The 24,665-nt window shown below is 43.8% G+C and overlaps 1 protein-coding gene across 3 annotated transcripts in view; it reads left to right on the top strand.

Annotated features, from left to right (window-relative positions):
• The window catches only part of NEK1 (NIMA related kinase 1), a 1,042,157-nt gene that overhangs the window by 497,236 nt on the left and 520,256 nt on the right, over positions 1–24,665 (top strand). For all 3 annotated transcript variants that reach the window (XM_078677052.1, XM_078677050.1, XM_078677051.1), the window contains 2 exons: positions 9,964–10,059; positions 18,826–18,999. In XM_078677052.1, coding sequence (XP_078533178.1) covers positions 9,964–10,059; positions 18,826–18,999 — 270 coding nt within the window. The remainder of the gene's footprint in view (positions 1–9,963; positions 10,060–18,825; positions 19,000–24,665) is intronic.

The following is a 24,665-nucleotide window of genomic DNA, read 5'->3' as shown; positions in this document are numbered from 1 at the left end:
CACAGCAGAGACACGTTTTGCTTGTCCAGCACCAGAGCCAGTGTAGTGAATTTCCTGGCAGGGCTGGAAATTGTAAGTGCAACACCTAAATGTGCTACCAGGGTTTTGGAAGTCCATACTACCTGTAGGATAGTAGTGTCTGCTTTCATGGTTAACCCCACTTTTTGCTGGTGTCATTCTGTTTTCTGACTAGACTGACTGTGATCCTGCTAATCAGGACCCCAGTCACTGTGCTCTCTCCCTAAATTGGACTGTGGTAAGTACTTTGGTACCTTCCTAATTGTTTACTGGTGTATCCTTCCAAGTCCCTAGTATATAGTACTAAGGTACCCAGGCATAGGTACACCAGGGGTCTCACATGGGCTGCAGAATGTATTATGCCACCCATGAGAGACCACTCAACATGTGACTACCGGTCTGTCATTGCAACCTGTGTAAGCTGGTGCTAGCACTACTCACTACAGATATAAGTTTCCTTATATCTGAGGTCACTGCACTTAAAACCTATAAGTCACCCCTAAGGCAGGCCTTTCAATCCTGAAGGCTGGGTGCTTAGTTATAAGTGTCAGGGTGCCCTGCAGGATCAATACACCCCCTACACACCCAGGAGTCGATTCTCCATACTTTGTAAGTGCGGTCAGCCATTTTATACATATAGTGAACATCAAGTCAATTAGGAGATGTCAAACTATATATTGGCTGCACCGGAACCAGTTATGTTTGGTATCAAACCTGTTGGAATCCTACCCCAATACCAATTCCAGTGTTGGATGTAGGGTCCTATGTACTGAGGGGCTTCCCGGTACCAGCCTTCCAGGCTCTAATAGCAAGCTTGTGCTGCTGCCGACCACAGACACAAATCTGCCCTCCTGCTGCTGAGCCAGGATCGAGCAGGGGTAGGTAGAACAATAGGTTTCCTGTCAAAGGGAGGTGTGACCACCACCCAGAAAAAACATAGTGTATTGGGCTGGGATGGAGGCGCTTGCCAGTCCCACTAGACTGCTTTGAAGGGCACATGTGGTGCCCTCCTTGCATACTCTAGTTGAAACCAGTTCAGGGAGCTGTTGGCTCTCTCTCTGGTGTGAATCTGGACAAAGGGCATGGGAGTATCCTCCCCTCTGTGCAGCCCCTCCTCTGGGAGGGACCCCTGAATCATCCCAACCCTTTCCTTTGGGTCCTAAAGGGCTTACCTGTGGGTGGTTCTTCAGATTCGTCGTGGGACAAGATTCATATCCGAAACCACTTCTACGTCTACAGTCTGGGCACTTTGGACTTCGTTGTACTTCTCTTTGGGAACTAAGACTGCATCTGGGAAGACTCCTGCTGCTCCTGGTCTTGTTGTCCTGCCAGTCTTCTGCGTCATCTGTGCCTGTGCTTCATCCAGGTTCTTCTTCAGGCTTGTGGGCATCAAAGACACCCGAAGGAACCTCCCTTGGAGTGAAGGAGTCACTCCCCTTCATCTGCAGGCACCACAACCAAGCTGACCAGTCTGCTGCTCCTGACGTCCTCTGAAATTCGAAAGGCCCAGCAACACAGGTGGTGGTTCTGCAAATCCCTTGAGGCCTGCACTATCCTCTCAGCGAGTTTGAGGCCAGTATCCCTTGTCGGAACCTCTGGAACAGCATCCCTGAGCACCACATCGACTTGCCGTTGCCAAGGCTTGTTGACTCTCTTCTCCAGAGATCTTCAGGCTCCAAGAAGCTCCAGCCTCCAGCATCTCTTCCCGCCAAGATCTTCGTCCTCACCGCATCTTCTACACCGTGGGCCTGCATCTTTGGTGAGCTGCTTGAGGTCCTCTTGCAACTCCTGTGCCTTTGGCCTGTGGGTCCTCTTTAGGGTCTTCTTTGGTTCCAGTGGGCTCTCCTGCTTGGGCCTGATCTGACTCTCCTGCCCTTGGTGAGTCCCTCGGACCTTGCTGGTCCCGACACTGCACCTTCTTCGTTTTCCACATTGCTGCCAAGGCTTATTGGTGCCCCGCCAGACACCGACCCCCTGGTTCTTGACTTCCGACGTGGGACAGCTCGTGAACAGCTCCTGGTCTTCCACAGCATTGCCTGATACTCACAGCTATAGCGACAAGGTCACCGTCAACTCTCCTGCATCTTCAGGCATCGGTGGTCATTGGTCTTGCGTGCCTCCTGGTCACTCCTGAGTGGCATAGACTCTGTCCCCTCTGCTTGCAGGTACCCCTCTTCCAGAATCCATTCTTGGATTCCACCGGACTCTTTCACCTTCTTCGCCAGCGACATTTTCACTGAAGTCCTTGGGTTTCTTTAGGGTCCTGTGGGAAGGGTCCTTCTTCTTGAAAACTGCAACCACAACATCCCTATTGACTTGCATTGAGTACTCAGCTGTGTTTCCACTCTGCCACGGCCTCCGTGGGGGTTCCTGGGTATTTAGCTTGAGTGGTTCTTTAGGTCCCCAGCTCTTCTAAGTCTACTGGGTCAAGTATCGACTTCGGTCATGGTTCGCAATCCACTTTATAAGTATATGGTTTGGTCTCCCCCTGGAGACCACTGGCTATTTGTCCTACTTACCTGTTCTCCTTTTGAAATATTGTGTGTATTTCATTTATATCTCTGGTTAGGAGATATTCCAATGCGTTAGTGAGTGTGTATAATAAGTATAACTATTTTTATAACTACACTGTGTGGTTCTTTTTCGTTTAACCTACACTTTATGATTAGTACTGGTAAAACAAGCTGCTTTACACTTCTTCTGGACTATGCCTGAAGGCTGCTCTCCACAGTTACCACCTAGAGAGCTTTCTATGGTTGTCTAAGACCACTTAAATCACCATAGGTGTATTCAGGATTGGTGCAGAGTGCTTCACTATAAACTAAGCCAGCCTCCTACTCTACCGCTCTTATTTTAGACAGTAGGTCAATAACTTTAGACTAATAATTCCTTATGCCAGTAGAGTACCAATCCTGATGAAAAAGTCAGCATTTGTTTGTCTACATCTTGGCCAATAGGTGCTCGTTATTTAAAGTGTAAACCTGTTTTTAAATGATACCAATGTCTTTTGGGTGCCTACTGTTCAACAGTAGGTGTTATGCTTATGTCCATTTATCATTGATCCCTTTTCCCAAATCATATTGCATATCCTTTCGTCTAAGGTACCACCCTGTGATTCATAGCAGAGTATTGCTTGACTCACATTCTGTTGGTTCCTCTGCAAAATGTTTAATGATGAAACATTAAATACAGAAAATACCAAGTGAAGACATGTCCCATTTATCTTTGATTTGTTCTACTTAAGTGAATGTTGTTTTTTCGTGAAGGTCATCCAGAGAAATCAACCCAGCATGCCTAGAGAGCTTCCTTTTCTGTGCCAACATTAGTGGGGAGTAGCAATATTTTGGAGCAGAGGATCATTGGCAAGTATAAATGTGCTCTCCTGATTGTGTTGGTTGTTGGAAATTGGGCTACTAGTTGTGTGGCCTGCACAAGTAAATAGATCCACAATTGTCCTTACTGGGAACCAAACACTGCATTGTAGCGCTTGACTCTCACCGGTTAGCGAAGCGGAGCATTCCAAGGCCTACTCTAGGGTAATGGTGTGGGCTAGAAATCACTAATCACTGGCAAGCAATAATAACAGTCAATAAATGATTTCCAGTCAGTACCTTTTCTTTAGAAAAAGGAGAAGTACATTTATTACACGCACACTACTAAATACTACGCAATAATTTACAAATGTATACATTGGTAAATGGAACATACCATGGATGACATGCTGTAATCACTTGTGACCCCCTAGAGGAGGCACTGAAACATATCGAGTGAGTTTCAGCAGTAATATTTGCAAACAACCATATTACTTTTGCATGAATCATTGTCATTATTGTGATAATGATGAACCGAGTCCAATAATTATGATAACATAATAAAACATTTATCATAAATAAACCTTGTGTTTGTGTATTTGTTTCCTGTATTAGGCATCAAACTGTAATGGTAAAAACAGCCCCTAGAGGGCATCACAGTGAAAAAGAATTGCATTTCAACCTTACATGCAGCCCCTAGATAGCTTAAACATTGCATTTATTTATTTTCAGGCCTTACAGGACTTCCTGGATGTTACCATACACAAGGCTCCTAGGGGATGAAGCACTCCCTGCTGTAGAGCAAAAGGCATTGAAATCTAGGGAAGATAATAATGTTGTGCTCCCCCAACCTAGGATGTGAACTTAGAAAGTATCCTGGGAAGAAAGGCATGTGGTGCAGAGTAATTTGGTGGTGGTGGTGGTCCCAAAGCATTATGGGACAATTTATCCTGAGGCAGTGAATATCTGAAGAGAGAGGCTCTCCTGCTGTGTCGAGGAGAACTGCGTTGATATTTTTCTTTTCATTTGCAAAAAACATGCTGCCATGCACAGCTTTTTCTTTATTACATCGAGGTGCACGGTCCCTCTCAGGCACCCCAAGCATTTCCTTCGTTGGAGGGCAGCTCGGGAGCCCACCCTGGCTGCCCTCGCCGGCTCCCTGCACCGGACGCCTTCATTTGTGTCTGCCCATTCCAGCAGTAGACGTGCACGTGTGTGGCTGCCTCCCGCTCCCTCCTGGCACAGGGAGAGGGGAGAGCAGACCAGGTCCCCCCTCCTGAGTGAGTCCTGCGGGGGATAGTGACTACCCTCCCCTGATCCTCAGAATCTCGGGTTCCCTGTATCAGGAACTACTCTGGGAACAGGACATGGGGTACCAGCCCCCTTTTAGCATAAATCCACCCATGGGATGTGGTTCCCAGATGGGCTGGAAGAATGGGAATAGGGCCCCTTGCAGGCCTGCACCCCAGCAGGAAAACAGTCCGCTTCTTGGCAGCATCCCCCAGCACTTGGCCACCCGGGGAAAATTATTAGAACGTCAGCGGAGCCTCATGTGGTCCGAGGCAGGAAAGTAGGTCAAAGGTTGCCAAACTTTAGAATGTCACAACTCGGGCCCTCTAGGGCCGATTTGAACGATCCTGGGCCATACTACTCCTAGCGGCTAGTTCTATCTACCAGCGGCAGTTGCCGCAACCCCCTTCACCTCCCAAGTGGTGCAGTTCTCAAAAAGTTGGTCCTCCTTGCTCCCTGCGCCAGTTCTCCTTTTATGATTTGTTGTTGGGTGCAAAAGAGTCCAGGGCTTTCCCCAACTGGTCCTCAGGGGGTGCAAGAGGGCCAGCCTGACTGTCCTTTGGGGATTCCCACTGGTCCTGGGGTCAACTGGGCAGAGTCTTTGGTTGTGAGTGGGTGTCAAGGTGTTCTTGTAGGAAAGTGAGTTTCTCTTGCAGTAACCCCCCTTCTTTTTGCCAGATTTCTGATGCACTTTTACTTGATGTGACCTGGGTCTCAGCCAATCAGATTCCCAGGGCCTGTGTTCTTTTCCAAAACTGTACCTTTGAATCCACAATTGGCACAGGTAATCCCCTTGTAAAAGGTACCATGTGTACCAAGGGCACTGTGACCGAGAAAGGCCTCTACAGGCTGCCGCACTTATTGTGTCACCTTTAGAGACCCTGCACCTTAACACCCACACACTGCCATTGCAGGCTTCGTGTTTTGATGCAGAGAAAAGTGAAGAGTCTACATGGCACACATCCCTATGGGCCTTGCTTGCAACCCACTGCCTGTGGCCTAGGTAAGTCACCTCTCTAGCAGGGTCCACTAGACTAGAGGTGAGGGTACAGGTGTATTGCACTGTACCCCTACAGTGTCTGAGTCCGTTCTTAAACATTGTAAGTGTAGTAAAGCCATAAAGAGTATATGATCTGGGTGTTGGTCATTACGAACTCCACAGCTCCATAATGGCTTTACTGAAGCCTGGGAAGTTTGGTAGCAAACTTCTCACAACATTAAACCCCCACTGATGCTAGTGTGGGATTTAATGTAAAATGCACTCAGAGGGCATCTTAGGGATGACACATGAAGAACTACCAACCCCGGTGTAGTTTCTGAATGGGTACCCGCCATTTGCCACCACCAGACAGGACTCCTGGGTAGAGGACCTCCGCTCTCTAGGGTCAGAAACAAAGCACGTCCTTAGCACAGGTGTCATGGCTCTTCCCCCAGGAAGGGCTGGGTCCACGAAGGCGAAGCTGCAGAGGCCCTGCTGCCTTTGTTAGCTGACCCTGCCTTTTAATGTTCACAGCAACTGTCTCCCACTGGTTCTGATATCCCCTTATGGTTGGAGAATCGGTGGTAAAACCAAATGAGGAAGAGCGGTGTGCCCACCTTTGTCAACCCCACCCATCAAGTGGGGAAGGGAAGGTGAAGCACACATCTTAGTACCCTCCATCTTAAAGATGAGGCTACCCAGCCAATCCGAGAGAGGCTCATGCTTTCTTCCCACTGGAGGGTGGCATAATAGGGGGTGTACTCACCCCAAGGAAGGGACCTATTGATCCCAACCTGCACACACCTGTAACGCCCCTAAATTGACTATTTAAGGGCGACCCTGAACCTTGCCTCCTCAGATTCCTGCAAACTATGTTGAAAAATGGCAGAAGAAGTCTCACAGCAGAGGATACTGTAGAGAAGAACTGACTTGGCCCCAGACCTACTGGTCTGTCTGCAGTTTCCAGAGTTCCTGCATCAAAAGTTGACTTGTCTGCAGCCAGTGACCTCCAGAACCCGTGGGAGGACTGACTGCCTTCAAGAAAGACCGGATGTCATGTGAACAGCAGCTCTGTTCAAAAGAAACTCCAAAGAAAGACTCTGAGCCTGCCGAGGGCAAAGACCCTTGAAGCCTGGAACCACCACTGCACTGGTCACCTTCGGCCTGAGTCCAAGTGGCCCACCAGTCCCAGCGAGGTGTGCCAGCTCTCCAGAGTCTGAGACCACCAGTAGGTTGACCCCTCCTGTACTCCCTGACATCTCCTGCTGCCTCTTCATGGAGACCGCCCTTCCTCTCCCCCGACTGCCAGTGCCCGTTAAGGTGAAATCTGACCGCAAAAGACACGCCTCATCGGCTGCCCTGCGCCCTGGAGAAGAGGACCTGAGGTGCACCTATGTCCCGAGCCCTCCAACTTACCTGCCCTGCTGTTGGTTCCTTCCAGAAGACTTCCTGGACTGAGCCTGCAGCCAACATCCAAAGCTGGCAACCTCTATAGGATTGTATTGGGCTCCCAACACCTCCTAAGCACCCTTCTCCCGGCTGCCCCTGCACCACTGGTGTTGTGGACTTGGTGCTGACCTGGGACCCCCTTTGCTCTGACCTTAACCCTAGGAGCTTGGCTCCCAAGACTGCTCCAGAGCAGCCCCCAAGCCTCATTGGCTAACATTGGCACTCTGCATTAAGCCGCCCTGGTGCTCCTAGTGGTGCACTTTGAGTGCCAACTTGAACCTTGGTTCTAACCCCAGACACCCGGCATTGTAATTTGTTTACTTACCTGCAAACCGATAACATAGGAACCCATGTTGTGTTTTTTCTCTGAAAATGTCACCATGTTTTAGTACGAGATAAAAGTAACTGTGCTTTAAACGTGAAACTGTCTCACTTACCTTTGTATTGTAGGACCCATGTTGCAATATCTAGGGATATCACCCAGAGTAGTCGGTGTAACTAAAAAGTAATCCAAAGTAATTTCAATGCATTTTCAACTGTTTTGAAAGCAAATATAAACCTGTAACAATTCCAATTTCATCCACAACTGCATTTCTATGTACAGCCTTGCATTTGAAAGTATATTTTACCTACCTGTGCCAAGTTCTGCTTGGTTCTAGGAATAAAACACAAGTATACCTTTTTTATACGTACCAAATTGGTCTGGATTCAGTCTGAATGTGTGCCATTAGTTCTTGTCTGAGTGAATACAATAAATGCTTAGCACACCTACTGATAAGCCGAACTGCTCGACCACACTACCACAAATAGAGCTGTTGTAGATTATACTGGAGTCTGGACACTATACTTTACTTTGGTATAGTATATGCAGAGCCAGCTTCCTACATTAGTAGATAAGCGGTGGGATGTACGACTTTGCATTTGTTGGACTAACTTAGTCAACACCTAATCACACAACAGGAATCCAAAACCTGACTTTAGCACAACTCATCTTTTGAATTGGCTATTTTCCAAATTTAAAAAAAAATCTTGAAAGGGCCTTGGTTTAAATCCCTGTAGTGTTTACTTTAGAAACTTTAAAACTCACTGAAGTTGGGGGGGGGGGGAAGAGTACTTAGAACTTCTTGAATAGGTCTTCTAAAAAGAGCCCCACTTTTGTCAAATAATGAGCAACCCAGAGAGAATGGCTTAGGAGCTCGACCTCAGCTCCTTACTCCAGCCTAGAAGTTAGAGAGTTAAGGCTTCTCTGTGGGCAAGATCGCTATTCCGCTGCACCCCAGGCTGTCCCCTCCGCCCTGTATTTATCCAACCACTCCCAAGCATCTGTGGGAGTTGAGAAGATATGTGTAGTTCTCTCCGGCATAACCCGAAGCTTGGAAGGGAACAAAAGGGAATATCTGAGGTCCGCCTCTCTCGCAACTTCCAGTGTGACTATCAGGTATATAAAAAGTCCTTACCTTCATTGCCGCATTGACTCCCAAATCCGCAGGAACTATCATTTTGCTGGCTCAGTGTTGCTAGAAATTTTGGTGTAATCCTTTGCTCAAATGAACCCACCTGTGAGCGCTGCTTGGACATTTATTCAAAAGGTGATAAACCTGCTGGAAAAAGTATCCAGCAGAAAAACAAGTTACCTTCATTCACAAGTTTTCTGGTGGATACCCTGTTTCCTGCAGACTCCTCACCACCTGCCCACATCCCCTCTACAAGATGTTTTCTTGTGGATTTTTTTTTATTAAAGTCACAAGTTGGTTTGGCTCCTGTGCGCATCTCTGTTAGTCATTGTCCACCTCTGGATGTGAAAAGAACGACAGGACCTGGTGTCTCCACGCAGAGCGGCACCCTATATGGCTCTGCGTTGTCGCATTCAGAGTAGGTTCTAGACCAGAGGTTGGCTCCACATAGAATTGCTGCTACTTACTTCTAGATCCACCCTGGCACCTGGAGCAGATTCAGAAGGTGAAAACTGTGTATGAGAGATAGTTAAAACAAGGTAAGGAGTTTGTTCAGTAGTAGATACCATCAAACACCAGTAGGGAACCTGTCAGTTTTTTTTTTAAGAATGTTTAATTGTTAATCTTTACCTGCTGGCTGTGGTTGGTGAAAAAGTACTGCACCCAATTCACTGCAGAACCTTTTATGTCTGCCCCCTCCTCTAGGAGGGAACTGTAGCATAATATGTTGAATGGTCTAAGGATGAGTAATCCTGGACTATCTTCATGTGGGACAGAGAGGCTACATTCTTATTGGCAAGGTTGGGATTCACTTCTTTCTTTGGGCTGAGCCAGACTAATGCTCATAGACCATATTATTTTTTTGAAGAGACTCATCAAGCACATCTATAGCTTAGGACGCATGACTCATGAGGCACTAGTTAAGGCACACCCCTGTTTTTTTCCCACTTTATAACTAAGTCATTACCATGGATTGTGATAGTTTCCAACCCTCAATAGATTATTTTACCATCATATCTATCTACATATAGGTATGACCAGACTGGTAGAAGGAATGTTCATATTTTAGACACTTTCCAGCTTTGATACGCCCTATTGAATCCAGTTAAATTGAGTTCTTCAAAAGAATAAACATTAAAATAAGAACATATTATTAATTGATGATGTTGTAGTCTTTCCAGTAAAACAAGGCTGGTGTTGCATGACTGCCACAATTCCATGCATTGGGACTTGGATTTTTGGGAGCATTTACATCCTTTCTGAATTTAAATAGTTAAAGAAGGTGTTTCATTCTGGTAAAGATTCAGTATTTATGGGAACTGTTACTGATATATCATTTAAACTAAGCTATAATTAGTCATCAATGCCTGTAGCTTATAGGGTGACATGCTTGTTGTATAATCTAGCTATAAGTGACTAGGAGAAAGGTTTCATTTATGTCTACATGACTTTTGTTTTTCAGGCCCAAGCTAATGCTCGAGCTGCCATACTGAAAGAACAACTTGAGAGAAAAAGGAGAGAAGCCTACGAAAGAGAGAAAAAAGCATGGGATGATCATGTAAGGAGAGTGTTTTCATATTTTTCACTTTTGTCAAACATGAAGCATAGCTAAAAATCAAAATCTTACATTTGTTGTTTCTGTACTATCGGTGCTTGCCGCAGCATGAGACATATCGGTTTGATATCTTGTTCTTTGTGTAAAAAGAAAGATTATATTTGTATTTTAAGAAATTTAAAGGGCATGGTTGCAAGAAGTGTGAGAGGGACCCAGCACTTACCTCTGTTATCTTGTGTGGTCAGAGATGACATGAGCTACATCTTCAGATGCAAGCAATAATGAAGGATTACAGTTAGGACTAGGACAACCTTCCCACTTTAATGTGCATAGCCGTTTATATAAACCATCTGTAAACTCTTGTTTATTTCTATATGAAATATCAGTGATATTTTTACAATATATTCCATGAGATGCTTTTCAGGCTATAGGAGAACACAACCAGGACATCTAAGCATGTCTTAGCCCTTTTGAATCACTCAGCCTGTGACTGAAACACTATGTATAGAAAGACACAGGAGGATGTTGGTGGGTGTCTATTGTCTGGGTTGTAGCTGATGAGGTTTCTTTGATGTGGTGAAAAGTTTTTTGCCTGTTCTGTAGATGGTTCCATGGCAGAGACATGCCAACAATAAAATTCCTATGTGCCAGTTAGACGTAGCACAATGTGGACACTGTCAAAACCAGCCAATTGACCTCTTAGAAGCGGAAGGGGCCTGGGTAAGCATTTCTATATGGTTACCTTTGGTTTTAATAGTGCGGTGTGAAATCTTTTGTCATATTTGGTTGAGTTTGTTCTTTATTGACTCGTTTTTCTTTTGGTTCCCAGTCTTTCATTTCTCCTTTTCTGTAAGTACTGTTCTCTTCAGGTTTGTCATTAGTAACAGTGGCCACTTGAGAAGGTGATTCCTTCTTTTGCAACCAACCGATCCTGGCCTGTCAACTATGCTTAGTGGCCATTTAATTTGATTGGCATGTCTACACTGGTGTTGCGCCAAATCACGCCTTTCTGGATTGTTCCCTGTCCTGTAGGTACCTTGGACCTGAAACACTGCCCCTTCTTCTCTAGGAACAGTGCCTGTGATTTACAGCTGCAGTAATGTATTGCAACTTTGCTATAGCTTTGCCTCTTCAGCCACTCTTAGCTGGCTTCATAATTTTAATATTTCTAAATCTCTTAAACTGATCTCTGACCACAAACTTCCTCTCATCCTGTCCTGGTCCACTGAAACCAGTAGGACTGCGCTATGGTTTAATTTGGGTTGTGCCAATGTCAGATCTCTAGTTGTGCTTTCCTCGGAGGTTATGGAACTTGGTTGGATATCCTGTTTATTTCAGAGATAAGGCTTAATTAAGCATCGGACTCTAGCCATGTATGACGCTATGCATCCTGTTTGTTTTATTAAAGTAGACTATTCTCTTTATAAAAGAGGTAGTGTGCTATCTTGTATGGCCCATACTTAGCTTTACTCTTACCTTTTATGCAGCTGAAATCTTAGTGGTGGAACCTTCTTACTTCCCTAAAGTTCTGTGTGTGTGCGTGCGTATACACATGCAAACAGTCCCCTTCCAGACATTGAGTGCTGCATAAATTATGCAAAAAACTGTGGAAACGCTGGATCGTTTCCAGGTGTCATAGATTTGCTTCCTATCAAGTGGATGCTCTCCACCTAAAAACTGAACACTACCCAGGTATGGGGACATCAGCCTTTGGTTTTAAGAACCACCTGACAACCATGCTTGCGTCCTAATTAAAATACTTCTATGTTGACCCTAAGATGCTAATGTTCCCCCACTCACATGCCCTATTTGCCTTCACCAATTTAGCAAACAGTGTTTCATGCATATAAAGTTCTTACTATCAGATTGCACACTATAATTTTCGATATTGGCAGCTCATACTCTGACCAGTACTCTGTGTCATTTTCTAGATGAATTTAGGACACTCTTGATTGTTTGTTCTATACAAATCTAAAATTAATATAATTCTTACTCCAAGAGCAGAGGGCATTTTTCCTTTTCTCTCCCTTTCCTTGATACCTTCTTCATCACTTCTGGCCAGTTTCTTCCTTTGAATTACGCACCTTTGCCTTAAGGGGGGCTCTTCATCGTATTATTATCTCCACCTTTTCAAGCAGTTTGGCTTGGCTGGATCACTTGAAACAATTCCCACATACTCACTGGTGGATGGTTTCCTTGGCTTCCATCTCATTCATTATAAAATCTGATCTTGACCCTGTCAGCACTACCATCTGTCTGCCTATTACTCGGCTCCCTCTGCTCATGAAGTGCTTGAATGACACGTTAAGAAGCAATTTTAAATACATTTAATATCGAGAGATGGCTCATTCCAAACCTTAGGCCCTAAGACCTGAAAGGACCTTCCTACCACTTGCTGCTTCCTGTTACGAGAAATTTTTCTTCAGGGGAGAGTGCGTGAAGTGAAGGCTCCTTTAGGGACAATAAGAGAATATCAAATCTGTGAAGAAGCAAGTGTGGTCTTTTCTAGCCCATGACTGACATGTTGGTGCCAAAGCGGACTTTCCCCTCTCCTGCTGCCTTGAATTAGTTCTTTTAACCATTGCACCATTGGACAAACTTCACCTGCCTGCTGATTGTCTCAGTGCGTTGATATCATTACATCTGTCCGTGGTGTTTGACTCAGATAATAATTGCTTTCTCCACTCTAGACTGTTAAACAGTGAAGTATGTTTATACGATCTTTCAGTATTTTTTATTATTGTTCTATTTATTGATCTCTAATTCGGCATCTTGGCTCTAGGAGCCGAAACATTAATAAAATGTGGAGGTACTATAGAAAAAAAAGCAAGAAAAAATAGTTCCACTCAACAGAGAAAAACACATAATCTGGGTGAGCAGGAGGAGGTCAAAAACAAGGAACGTTTACGTCTGAGCATGGCTTGCACTACCCTCATAAAGATTCCAAAATGGTACAGTTTTAAGGAAAGAATACAGGCACTGGGAACCTGATTGACAAGGGACCCAGTGCACACTCAGTCAAAGTGCATCACAAATCTGGCAAAAGGTAGGGGGGTTACTGCAACAGAAAACCACTTTCCTACAATTAGTTCCTGTCCGTCTATTAAGAGTGACCCAGCCTATATCCTTTTAAGCTTTTGGATGTTGTATTCTAATATTAGGGTCCTGCTTACTATGCCTGTCTGTAATAGAACTGATCACATCATATCATGGTTTGATGGGGTATGTAGAGCAGCAGATGTCTGGCTTTGAAGGGATCTGAAACGCATTCCCATAAATAGAGAAATGATAAGAAACTATAAGAGTGAATATAAGATGGCTCTGAAAAAGAGAAAGGCTGGCCTGGAAACTGAGCACTGGTAAATGTTGATGTATGCTTGTAAAACGAAAGATACCTGGGTTCTTTGGAAGTTAATAAATGCCAGTCTTTCTTCATATAGTGCCACAAATCGGTTGTGAGTGAATATTGGCCCTGAGGAGTGGATGCATCATTTTGGTAAAATTAATTTTCCCGTGGACTGCGTCCAAGTAACTGAGAGTGGAGATTCCCCTGTTTTTGCCTTGGATATCTCATTCTCCATAGAGGAAGTGTTTGAAGCCGTAATCAATAGCCCCACTAAAAGTGCACCAGGATCAGATAGGTTCCCAATGGATTTGTACAAGGAAAACCCTGAGGTTTGGACCACCTTAGTCCTTTATATTATAAACTCGACGTTCAAGGTTGGCATACCGCTTTCTTGGCTTTCATCCATAATTGTACCTGTTTTTAAAAAGAACGTGCAGGAGCCGAAATTTTACCATCCCATGTCTCTGCTTGATTCCATGGTGAAGATCATTGACAGAATTGTCTTGGATGGGCTGTTACTCTGGGCTCAGAGAATAATGCTCTGCCATAGTTCAATATGGGTTTAGGAAAGGGCGTGGAACAACTGAACAATGTTTAAATCTGCATCTTTAAGTGAGCAAATATAGGTTTGCAAAACGTCGCTCCCTCTATTTAGCATTCATGAACCTTTCTAGTCGAGGTCGGGACAGGCTAGGGCTTAAGCCTCACTCTGGTTGGCTGGGTCTCCCCATCTTCAAGATGGCGGGACTGAGAGTTGTGCTTCACCTCGCCTCCCTCACCAGAGGGGTTGGTTAGCAAAGGTGGGCACACCTCTCCTCCTATCTTGGTTTTCCCACCGATTCTGCCTCCCAAAGTGGGGGTTAGAACCGGTGGGAGGCAGTTACTGGGAGCAGCAAATGGCTGGGACAGTGCACAAACAAGCTTTCCGTTCCTGGACCCTTCCCATCCTGGGGAAGGAGGCTTGGCACCTCAACCCAGGATGTGCTTTTCTTTCAGGACCCTAAGAGCGTAAGGCTCGCGACCCAGGGGTCCAGAAATATGTCTGGCAGTGGCACCTGGTGAACAGCCACACAGCCAGGACACTAGAGTTAGGTCGTTTTTCAGGGGTATCAGTATGGGTTTAATGTGCTGAGAAGTTTGATACCAATCTTCCCAGGATTCAGTAAAGCCATTATGGTGCTGTGGAGTTCGTAATGACAAACTCCCAGATCATATACTTTTTATGGCCTTACTGTACTTACATTGTCTAAGAATGGAGTTAGACACTGTAGGGGTACAGTGCTCATACAACTGTACCCTCACCTCTGGAGTACATGGCTCATGCACCTGTAGCCTCACTAGTTGTATAGTGCACCCTGCTAGAGGGGTGGCTTACCTATACCATAGGCAGAGGGTTATAGGCATGGCACACAGGCATTTGTGCCATGTCGACTCTTCAGTTTTCTATGCACCAAAACACGCAGCCTGCAAGGGCAGTGTGCGTGTTAAGGTACAGGGCCTCTAAGGGTTGCGCAATATTTGCTGCAGTCCTTCCCTGGCCACAGTGCCCGTGGTATCTTTTACAAGGGACTTACACGTGACCAGAGAGTTGCCAATTGGGTTTACAACAGTACAGTTTTAGGGAAAGAACATAGGTCCCTAGGTACCTGATTGGCAGGAACCAAGGGCACACTTGGTCAAAGAGCATCAACAGCTGTCAAAAGTGGGGGGCAACCATGGAAAAAGGGGCACTTTCCTACAATGCTTTATATCCCTCTTTTACAGTAGCGCAAATTCACAAAGGGCAGAGTGGCACTGCTATATTTGCAACAACTTGATTGCCCCGAATTATGTTCACCTGTGGATATGTTTTTAAAGTCCACACTATGCTTGCTTAATGTAATGATCTTTTAATCTTTTTTTTTTTTCTTTTTTACTGTTGATTGGGCCTAACTGATATTAATACTTTCTAGTTATTTATGTTCTCTTGATAGATAATGTGTACATGAATTGTTGATATTCTGTTTAAAAATGTTAGTGGTCGATAATGGTTTTAGAGTCTTTTTTAATATTGTTCTTGGTGTTTTTATATATGTATTTGCATCATTATGATCTGCTTTTTAAAGTGATTGTATAAAGATAAATATCAGATTTCAAGCATGGAAGCTAGAAAATATTTTTCTCTTCTGCTCTTTCAAACCCCCTTTGCTTATTTGATCTATAGATGATATCACACCTTCTGTTTACACCCAGAATTTTTCAAAGCTGTTTTCTAGCTGGCCTTTCTGGCTACAGTGGGCTCCCAAACATCCTTCTCAAACTTACCCCTCCTTTTTTAGCCATGTTACCCAACTAACTGAAATGAGTTAAATGAAAAGTGCATTTATAGAGCGCATGGCTACCCGGAGGCCTCCCAGCTCTAGGCAGAACTACTCAAGAGATGGACAGAACAGGATGAGGTTTACGGGAAGAGGAGGGTTTTCAGTTGTTTTCTGAAGATGGCATGACTGGGTTGGTTTCGAAGTTGCAGAGGGAGAGCATTCCACAGTCTGCCTGCGTTCAGGAAGAACAGTCTACCGCCACTCCTGGCTCGGGTGATTCTTGGGGTGGCGAGCAGACGAAGTCCGTTCGAGCGCAGTGTCCTCCTGGCCTTATATGGGTGGATTATGGCTGAGAGAAGGGGCGGCCCTTTGCCCTGGAGAGATTTGTGGACGATACAGAGTGACTTAAAGCTTATTTTCTCTTTCACGAGGAGCCAGTGAAGGAGGCGCAGGGCGGGTTTGGCCGAGGATATTTTGTGGGTACCAGTGAGCAGCCTGGCTGCGTAGTTCTGGATGGTCTGTAGTCGGTTGATGACCGAGGCAGGTGCACCCAGGTAAAGCACATTACAATAGTCTACTCTCGAGAGGACGATAGACTGAACCATAATTTTCCTAGCTTGGGGGGGGGGAGCAGGGGAAGGACCTTCCTTGCTGTTCTTATGAGACCAAAGCATGTGGCCATAGTTTTGGTGGCTTTTGTTTGGAAGGTCAGTTTGTTGTCTAGCCAGATGCCCAGGTTCTTTATTTCGGGCTTTGGGGTGGGGGTTGGGCCCATGCATGATGGCCAAATGGTGCTGAGGGCGATGTTGTCAAAATTGCCCAGGGTCATGATCTCGGTCTTTCCACCATTCAATTTCAAGTGGGAGGACCCCAACCAGTTTACGACTTCGGTGAGGCAGGATTTTAGGGTGGGGTAGTGAGGGGTAGATTGATTCAAGGCCACCACCAGCTGGGTATCGTCAGCGTAGGTGACCATCTGGATACCGTATGGGGCTGTGATAGACGCTAGTGGAACCATGTATCCATTGAAAAAGGTGGGGCTCAGCGACGAGCCCTGTGGGACGCCGCACTGGAGGGGGCGGGGATTGGAGCTCCTGCCATCTTCGATGACCAAGAACGTGCGGCCTTCCAAGAAGGAGCGAAACCAGTTCAGGGCAGTACCTGCAATACCCAACCTGCTCTGCCGATGAATCAGGACTTGGTGATTCACCATGTCGAAGGCTGCGCTTAGGTCCAGGAGGATGATGGCCACTGCACCTCCTTCATCTAACAGTGTTCGGCTTTCCTCCATGACTGCCAACAGGGCAGTCTCCGTACTCTGACCGGGGCGGAAGCTGATCTGTGAGGGGTGTAAGCGGTTGTTGGTTTCCAGAAATGAAGAGAGAGTATGGTTCACATAATTCTCGGCTATTTTGGAGATTCCCGGGAGGAGTGAGATCGGACGGTAATTACTCAGGTCAGTTGGATCGAGGTGGGGTTTCTTGAGGAGGGTCCTGACCATAGCTCCCTTCCACAAGTGGGGTGCTACTCCCGAGGCAAGGGAGGCATTGATGGTGTCGGCGATAGCGGGACTGACAGTGGGACCCACTTTGGCTAGGATGTGCATGGGTACGGGGTCACTGGGTGAGCCACTCTTTACTGTGGGCAGGAGTGAGAGCAGCACCTCTAATGATAAAGGAGGAAACCGTTCCAACAGGCTGTCAGCTTGGGGTGGGGGAGCTGTGAGGGGTGGTGCCGGCGGAGCAACTGACACCCAAAACAATTCACTACTTCCCCTTTGAAATTCATTCCTATCTTTTTATCACTATTTTGAACTCTACTAACATGAGGAATCAAGGACGCAAACCTAACACAATTAATGCACAAAATAGAACTTCTTACTAATCTACTAACTATTCAATTCTAATGTTGTGTTTTTCAGTAGTGTGGTTCTCGCCACAACGCAGTTCAACTCCTTGTACGGTGCAGTAAGCGCCATATAAATATTATCTACAATTACATAGGAGCAATGTTAGGCCCTCAGGGAAGGTACCTGCAAGTCTGGGTCCCAAGAGAAATACTTAGGAGCTTGTGTCAGGAAAGAGGCCTATCTATTTACTGAGCAGGGTCAACCAGCTCAATGAAAAGCCATTCACTGATGTTCACTGGCTGGTAAACAGCAACCTGGAGTCCCCAAATGCCAAGCTTGGGTCACCTCATTAAACTGCTGCCATATTAGGCGAACCCGGCCGCTGCTCACTTCGCTGAGCCCTTTCACCATTCTCTGTCCCCTTACGACTTTACTCTGCGGCCCGGGGAATTCAGTACCAAGGTGTGGGCGGCCAGATGTATTCCTGGGCAACAGGTTGGTTGTGGATGATGGAGTAGGTCTGGGAGCTTTCCTAAAATGCATCCACCACCTTTTCGCTTAATTATATCTCATTTTATGTTTTAAATTTCAGTTGGAATGATAATTGTGAGCAGGTGCAAACACCGTGGGCTTTTGTGGAACAAATGGACTTCTCTTAAGGCACCAGAGAGGAAGCGAGCAGTGTATCAAGTCACTAAGGAGACTGTAAAATATTTTTAAAGTGTATTCTTGCTAAACTGTACCAGCACAAAACAGCCAGCCTGAGCACGGCATAACCCCACCCAGAGGCCGAGTCAGCAGCAAGAATAGCAAACCTCTTGTATTTTTCTATTCCTTTCTTTTATTTTTTCCTTCTTTCCTTCTCACACCCCCCACCTACCCTCTAAGGGGGCAGTTGGATAAGGGGGTCAGCCTAGCACGAAAAATCTGTAAAGCGGTGCCACAAAACCAGCGAACCTTGGCTGGAAACCCTGTAACGAGATCTCCACGATGACTGTATGTTTTATGTTTTATGTGTATGTAAAAACAATAAAAAAACTTGTTGAAATAAAAAAAAGTGTATACTTGCAATGATATGAACTAAGTACCAGATTGTCTAGTGCACGATCGAGTTTGCTTAATGTCCATAAAGTTGGGAGTGTTTCTGTATCCGCTTCTAAATTATTGACTCTTTCTGTTAACCTTGAACTTATTTACAGCTGTTTTGATTTAGTTATCAGTGAGGAGTTTTCTAACCATTTAATCTTTATTTCTATTTGTATGCATTTGTCTAGCTGGTCGCCAAAGGGTTCAAGAATCTGAATGGACCTGCTCAGGCGCCTGCTGCAGCACCCAGTTCACCAAATCATGGTCAGCAAGTGGCTGGCAGTTCCCCAAGGCATCTGCCTCTTTCCAAGCCCAGCACACCGCCCATTTCCATGACAGCAGCTCTCAGGGTTGTGGGTGTGGTAAGTCCTCTAATCCCATTCAGTTTGAGAAAATTGCATGAGAAATTGATATTCTTGAGCCATGTGCTTCAGACATTAAAGTTTATGCATGTAGTGAGCCCAATTGCTCCTTGAATGTCACTAAATTATGCATTACTTTGTTGAGGTGTCATCTTCAGTTCAAATCAGATTCATTATCGTGCTAATGAGATACTTGTAAATCTAGTTAAAATCACCCAATGGTAAGTGGTATTTAAAAAAGCATTTTTTATTTGCAAGTCAGACAGGTTTTATAATGTGTTGCTATAATCACATGCAGTTTAAAGAAACTACCAAACCTGTTGGAAGAACAACATTCATTTTACATATACATGCCATGCGGGCTCTTCATTCGTTAGTGAGTACCCGTTGGTAAAATATTTTCACTGGTGATTAACACTGTATTTAATATCATGTCAGTCCTTAATGTTTCATTATCCCTGTATTCGCTCTTATGGCCCTCGTATGCCTATCTGGCTGGAGGTTTGCTTTGCCTGTATATCATTTAGTGTCTGTTTATTGTCTGATGGTGAGCGGGTGCATTCTTCTGCAAAGCTATTGCGTTATGACTTATTCCTCTTCAATTTGATGTCTTTTATATTTACTACATTAATTAGCAATTTTTTCCCCTTTTTGACATGTATCATTGTCTTGTCTTGTTTTCACAGCAGCTTCATTTAAAATTGTCAGCTGTTACATCACTATCAGCTGAGTTCTTTACACCTAGCAGCAATTCAGCTATATAGATTTCAGTTTGCAAACATGTTATTAAATCACTTCCCGTCGACCCCCATTCAAAACTGTTTGGGTTTTCTTGTCAGCAGTATATTAATATTTTTTTGGCCCATGCAAAGCAGCCGACAATTGGTGTGGTATTCCAACGGATTTCGTAGTCTACAGATGACATTATAAACAATTAAGAGGCCAATATAAATATATATATATGTATATATATATATATATTCACTGAAAAAACCATAGGTTTCGGCCTTGTATAGTTAGGAATTAGCATTTAAAAAAACCTTTGAAATTCACTGAAAAAACCATAGGTTTCAGGAGTTATATAGTTAGGAATTAGTTTTTAAAAAACCTTTGAAATTCACTGAAAAAACTATAAGTTTTAGTGGTGTTATAGTTAGCTGGACATTTTACTCATACAAAACCAATGAAATTGCTCCTATATAGTTAGTTGTACTAACTATATTTCGCACACCCGCAATCCACTGCTGATGATGTCACATCTTAGATCATTCATGACATGGTCAGTGACATCACTGATGACATCTCAAATGACATCACTGATGACATCACTGATGACATCATCCAGTGAATGTGGTTTGCTTCGTTATTTAAATATGCATTTTATATATATAGCAATTTACATTGAAGAATGAGTGGATATATATAAATAAATATTTGGATGGAAGATTTAGTAGCAGTGTAATTGACTGTTTACTTTACCAATTTATAATGTCTCACTAAATATAGTGGATAGTGACTAAACTGTGTGAATATCTGTATCACTCTGTCAGTTGTTGTGTAAACTGATTCTACAGTTGGTTACTAGCTATGTGAAAGTCTATATTAGTTATTGATTAGTTAACTGAGTATTTGTATGGGAGTGTGAAAGTGTGTGTGGTTCGGTGGGGGGTGTGTGACTGTCCAAAGATGTGTGAATAGTTGATTCAGTAGATATATGAAGTTAAAACTACATGTTCTAACAGTTTGGGTGAGGGAATCTCCTTATGGGTGTGGTGATGAGCAAATATATTTCTCAAAGGTACAGGTCCAACAAACTAGAAAAATAAAAGGCAGTGTATGTGTCAGTTGTTGTATATAAATAAGTATACATAAGACACAATGATTGTGTGAGTGACTGCATGGATAACTGTATACTTGTAATAATGATTTTATAATTCACTAAGTATGACTTACTATCTAAATGAATAGAAGAAGTGGTGTTTGTATGAGTGTTTTGCTAAGTAAATATGTAAGTATGATCCATTGTTTGCATAAGTGAGTAGGATGACTTCATATGTGAATAGGATGCGTGCTGTTGTTTAATGTCGATATAGATGTATAAGTATTTTTGATAGTGTTCTATTGTTCATTGACAGCATGTATGAGTGAATCCATAGGTAAGTGATTAGATGTGTGTATACATCTATGAATCACTGAGTGGATTTTTAGATACTTGTATTGCTGTGACAATGGATTTAAATATGATACTCTGTATTTTACAAACAGTGGTGAAAAATTGTAATAGTGTATGAAAAGGTGTATGTGATTGTCACGTGGATGATGTCATCAGTGATGTCATTTGAGATGTCATCAGTGATGTCACTGACCATGTCATGAATGATCTAATATGTGACATCATCAGCAGTGGATTGCGGGTGCGCGAAATATAGTTAGTACAACTAACTATATAGGAGCAATTTCATTTGGTTTTGTATGAGTAAAATGTCCAGCTAACTATAACACCACTAAAACTTATAGTTTTTTGAGTGAATTTCAAAGGTTTTTTAAAAACGAATTCCTAACTATATAACTTCTGAAACCTATGGTTTTTTCAGTGAATTTCAAAGGTTTTTTTAAATGCTAATTCCTAACTATATAAGGCCTGAAACCTATGGTTTTTTCAGTGAATTCCAAAGGTTTTTTTAAATGCTGATTCCTAACTATATAAGGCCTGAAACCTATGGTTTTTTCAGTGAATTTCAAAGGTTTTTTAAATGCTAATTCCTAACTATATAAGGCCTGAAACCTATGGTTTTTTCAGTAAATTTCAAAGGTTTTTTAAATGCTAATTCCTAACTATATAAGGCCTGAAACCTATGGTTTTTTCAGTGTTTTTTTAAGAAAAATTGATTGGTTAACTGGCTTATTAAGTGTATCTTAGTGAATACATATATTAGCGAGTAATGTTTAAATATTTAAATATATGCATGAGTGATGTAATATGTGACGTCATCAGCAGTGCATTGCAGACGTGCAAGTTATAGTGAGTCCAACTAACTATAACCTAGGAATTTCAATGGTTTTATGCGAGTAAAATTTCCAGCTAACTATAACTGGTGTGAAACCTATGGTTTTTTCAGTGAATTTCAAAGGTTTTTTAAATGCTAATTCCTAACTATAACTGGTGTGTAACCTAGGTTTTTTTCAGTGAATATATATATATATATATATATATATATATATATATATATATATATATATATATATATATATATATATATATATATATATATATATAATTTCCATGGCAAAATGAAACCCCTCATTTTGTTCCTTTTCAAATTAAATGTATTAAGTGTTACCACTTTATTCCAATCAAGATGACTTCAGGTGTGCCATACTTTTGTCATAAGTAAGACTGTTAGCGTTCTAGTTGTTCTTTAGAACACTCTGGGACATTCTGTCATTGGACTATAGTTGGGCTACATCTGGCTGATATTTGGGCTACATTTGGGCTCTTTTGTCTCTGGTGGCCATCTTGGGAGACTGCATATCAGAATTTTTTTAATGAAATATAGAGGATTTGAGAAGTCACTCAAAATGTGCCCTAATTTTTCTTTCTTCAGCACTAATCATAATTTCTATGGCAAAATGAACCCCCTCATTTTGTTCCTTTGCAAATTAAATGTTTTAAGTGTTAACACTTTATTTCAATCAAGATGACTTCAGGTGTGCCATACTTTTGTCATAAGTAAGACTGTTAGCGCTCTAGTTGTTCTTTAGAACACTCTGGGACATTCTGTCATTGGGCCATAGTTGGGCTACATCTGGCTGATATTTGGGCTACATTTGTTTTTTTTGTCTCTGGTGGCCATCTTTGGGCTACATTGGGCTACATTTGGGCTCTAACATATATATAGCCCAATGTAGCCCAATATATATTTTTTCAAAGTTAATTTTCGTAAAAACCACTGGAGCACATATCTTGAGACATAGCAAAGGCACATCGGGCTACCAGTCCCTACAATTTTGCCAAGTTTGGTGGAAAACCATTCAGCCGTTCGGGCTAAAAGTGAGTCCAAGCGCCCTATGGAAATTAACATGGGGAAAACACGTTTTGGGACCCCCCTTTTATCTCGGCCCCCGCTTGACGAATCCCCCCCAAACGTTCAGTGAAGGAGCAGAGCGCCGCGAGGCAAAGTTAAGGAGAATTTCAGGAAGATTCCTCAACCGGCGCCAAAGTTATTCCCAATAGAATGTTGCGATTTCCCTATGGAAAACAATCCTAACTATATATACCTACTGGCTATCGCCAGTAGGTAATATATATCTCCATACTAATATTATAAAGAGCGAGCCCAAACCTTTGAGGCGGGTAATCTCAGTAACCACAGCACCAATCACAACACCCAATACAGTGTTGGAAAGGGCAGATGCAGCAGAAGGATAAAAAACATTATTTAAAAAATTGCAAAAAACTACATCATCCAGAAGGCCGAGGGACAAAATAACATCAAACAGGTAATGATGTAATAATGTGACTCACTATATTGAGACTAAGAGCCTGGAGCCAAATTTATCGTGAACAAGGGATATGCTATCCCGAAACGCGTAGATTTGTGCCTGCCTGCGTGAGAAACAACATGCTGTGAGGATTAAATAAAAAAATCACATAAGTGAAGACAAACACAAGTTTGTCCCGTTTTTCTCCCAGCTGGGGGAATTGGTTGTGGATTTAAATGCGGCGTGGTTCTGCCGCGGGGATTTACGAACCGGTGAGAGAGCGCTGCAAATTCTGGCAAAAAGGAACAGAGGGATATATATATATATATATATATATATATATATATATATATATATATATATATATATATATATATATATATATCTTCTATACTACTATTATAAAGGAAGAACTTTGAACCTTTGAGGCGGGTAAACTCGGGAACCACAGCGCCAATCCACACACCCAATACGTCGTTGTAATTGTCAGGGTGTGCAGATGGACATAGGCTATGTAAATTAAAAAAATATAAGTTGTTTAAAAAATTTACGAAAAAAAAAAAGTAGTCCCATGGAAGTAGCACCGGCCGCGACGTGCGTGCTGACATCAGGAGCGCGGGGAGAAGAGGCGTCCAGGAGCGCGAGGAGGAGCGGCGGACCGGTGAACTCAGGAGCGCGGAGAGGTGCGGCGGATGAGGTAAGGCTCTGGGGGACCCAGGGACAATGTTGGAGCGGGCGGGGGCCCTGAAGCCAAGGTTGGGACGGGCTGCTACTCCGGGGGGACCCACGGACAATGTCGGTGCGGGCGGGGGCCCTGAAGCCAAGGTCGGGACGGGCTGCTACTCCGTGGGTCCCACGGACAATGTCGGGGCGGGCGGGGTGGGCGGGGGCCGGGGCGGGCGGGGGCCCTGAAGCCTGATTGCTCCCGGACAAGGCTGGGACGGGCTGCTAGTAATATTATAAAGAGAGAGCTCAAACCTTTGATGCGTGTAATCTCAGTAACCACAGCACCAATCACAACACCCAATAGAGCGTTGGAAAGGGCAGTTACAGCAGAAGGACATAGGCTATGCGCAGACGGCCACCATATACATTTAAAAGGTAAAAGAACCGTGCCAGCAAAGTAGTCCCTTGTGGGCGTGTCTGCGTTCTGCTGTGGACGTGTGCTGGGGGCGTGACAAACG

Source organism: Lissotriton helveticus, chromosome 2_1 (genome assembly GCF_964261635.1).
Source record: "Lissotriton helveticus chromosome 2_1, aLisHel1.1, whole genome shotgun sequence".
NCBI classification, from domain to species: Eukaryota; Metazoa; Chordata; class Amphibia; order Caudata; family Salamandridae; genus Lissotriton; species Lissotriton helveticus.
The sequence above is the reverse complement of the archived record's forward strand: the minus strand, read 5'-3'. Positions and strand labels throughout refer to the sequence as shown.